This window comes from Galleria mellonella, unplaced genomic scaffold, assembly GCF_026898425.1.
Source record: "Galleria mellonella isolate WM207_F2 unplaced genomic scaffold, CSIRO_AGI_GalMel_v1 utg28, whole genome shotgun sequence".
NCBI lineage: Eukaryota > Metazoa > Arthropoda > Insecta > Lepidoptera > Pyralidae > Galleria > Galleria mellonella.
Window position 1 is genome coordinate 849925 of NW_026442064.1, and position 2232 is coordinate 852156.

A 2232-nucleotide genomic window follows, 5' to 3' on the forward strand; every position below is an offset into this window, starting at 1 on the left:
ATTCGTGTTTCAAACGTGAAGCAGTTGTGTTTTTTTTAAAATGGATGATAATGGAATAGTAACCTTGCCCTTGCTAACAGTATATGCTGGCGGGCACCAGTGAAGAATGATAGGTGAAGATAAAATGGCAGGTCTGTTAGCCCATTGCAATAAATTTACTTGGAACTGGGCACGATGGTTTCTAAGGGGAACCGCGAGGAGGTCGACCTAACAGGATTTATTGCTAACAATGAGGCTACCGATCCCCATTACTAACAATCCCTTTTCCCCTCCAGCAGTTGTGTTTGTTTGACTGTGTTTGGGTTTGAAGGCTGGGATATAACAGTGAATTTACAGGGTACAAAGGAATAACACCTGAGTTCTCAGGAATGGCAAAAGAATACAAAATAAAATATACAAAATAAAATTAATAAAAGAGTAAAAAAAAAAACACAAAAAGTACTGTATCAAATCGGATGCGTTTATCATAGTTGAGTTTCTAAAGTTCTAACTTAAATTCTAGTATATATGTATTTTGTCTTGATACGCTTTCTAGAAGTAATCAAATTGGTTTTCCTACTGTAGTGCAAGCGTACGAGCTAGTGGCCGAAAGCTAGTAAGCAATAGAGTTACTTTAATAAAATTTATTATAAGGAGAAAGCTTTTGATTCCGTCGAGACATGGGCGGTACAGTCCGTCCAGCGGTGCCAGATTGACTATACGTATATTGAAGTGCTGAAGTGTTTGTACAGTAAGGCTACGATGTCTATCCGAGTACAGAACCAGAGTACGAAACCCAACCCAGTGCAGAAAGGAGCAAGACAGGGTGACATCGTGTTTCCAAAACTCTTCACATCTACATTGGGAGTTTCAAACCTTTAGGATTGGAAAACATATAGTATAAACATCAATGGCGAATACATCACTCACCTTAGATTTGCCGATAATATAGTAATCATGCCGGAATCCCTGGAGGACTTAAATACTATGCTCAATGACCTCGATAGTGTTCAATAGAATGTTCAATAGAAGGTTCAATAGAAGGTTCAATGGAAGGTTCAATAGAAGGTTAAATAGAAGGTTAAATAGAAGGTTCAATAGAATCTTCAATAGAATGTTCAATAGAAGGTTCAATAGAAGGTTCAATAGAAGGTTCAATAGAAGGTTCAATAGAAGGTTCAATAGAAGGTTCAATAGAAGGTTCAATAGAAGGTTCAATAGAAGGTTCAATAGAAGGTTCAATAGAAGGTTTAATGGAAGGTTCAATAGAAGGTTAAATAGAAGGTTAAATAGAACGTTCAATAGAATGTTCAATAGAAGGTTCAATAGAAGGGTCAATAGAACGTTCAAAAGAAGGTTCAAAAGAAGGTTCAATAGAAGGTTCAATAGAAGGTTAAATAGAAGGTTCAATAGAAGGTTCAATAGAAGGTTCAATAGAATGTTCAATAGAAGGTTCAATAGAAGGTTCAATAGAAGGTTCAATAGAGGGTTCAATAGAAGGTTCAATAGAAGGTTCAATAGAAGGTTCAATAGAAGGTTCAATAGAATGTTCAATAGAAGGTTCAATAGAATGTTCAGAAGAAGGTTCAATAGAAGGTTCAATAGAAGGTTCAATAGAAGGTTCAATAGAATGTTCAATAGAAGCTTCAATAGAATGTTCAATAGAAGCTTCAATAGAATGTTCAATAGAAGGTTCAATAGAAAGTTCAATAGAATATTCAATAGAATGTTCAATAGAAGGTTCAATAGAAGGTTCAATAGAAGGTTCAATAGAAGGTTCAATAGAAGGTTCAATAGAAGGTTCAATAGAAGGTTTAATAGAATGTTCAATAGAAGGTTCAATAGAATGTTCAATAGAATGTTCAATAGAAGGCTTTAGGATGAACACGAACAAGATTGAAATCATGTCTAACGTCCATGTCACACCTATACCGGATATAATTGAGAACGCTATGCTCGAAGTTGTCGACGACTATGTAACATTATAGCGAATATTATTCGTTGATAATTCAACTTACTATAGGTGATATAATTTAAAAAAGCCTCTAAAATAGTTTTTGAGTTTATTTATTAAAGATCTGATTTGTGTGTTTATTTGTTTGTAATACGTACGTGTAGTTTGTAAACTATTTTACAACGAATAACTTTCGCTATATATTATTTTTTATTTAGATGCGAGGCTAAAGCGAATCGCTAGTTTCAAAAAAATAAAAAAGAGAGTGATTAAAAAATAAGTTTAAATAAGATAGCGTA

General features: G+C 34.1%; 1 protein-coding gene across 1 annotated transcript; it reads left to right on the forward strand.

Moving 5' to 3' along the window:
- The first annotated feature begins 741 nt into the window (after window positions 1-741).
- On the forward strand, window positions 742-1967 carry LOC128200810 (uncharacterized). Its single transcript, XM_052895461.1, has 3 exons — window positions 742-805; window positions 1093-1251; window positions 1396-1967. Exons 1-3 carry the CDS (start codon window positions 742-744, stop codon window positions 1965-1967), a joined length of 795 nt encoding a protein of 264 aa, XP_052751421.1.
- Window positions 1968-2232: the final 265 nt, after the last annotated feature.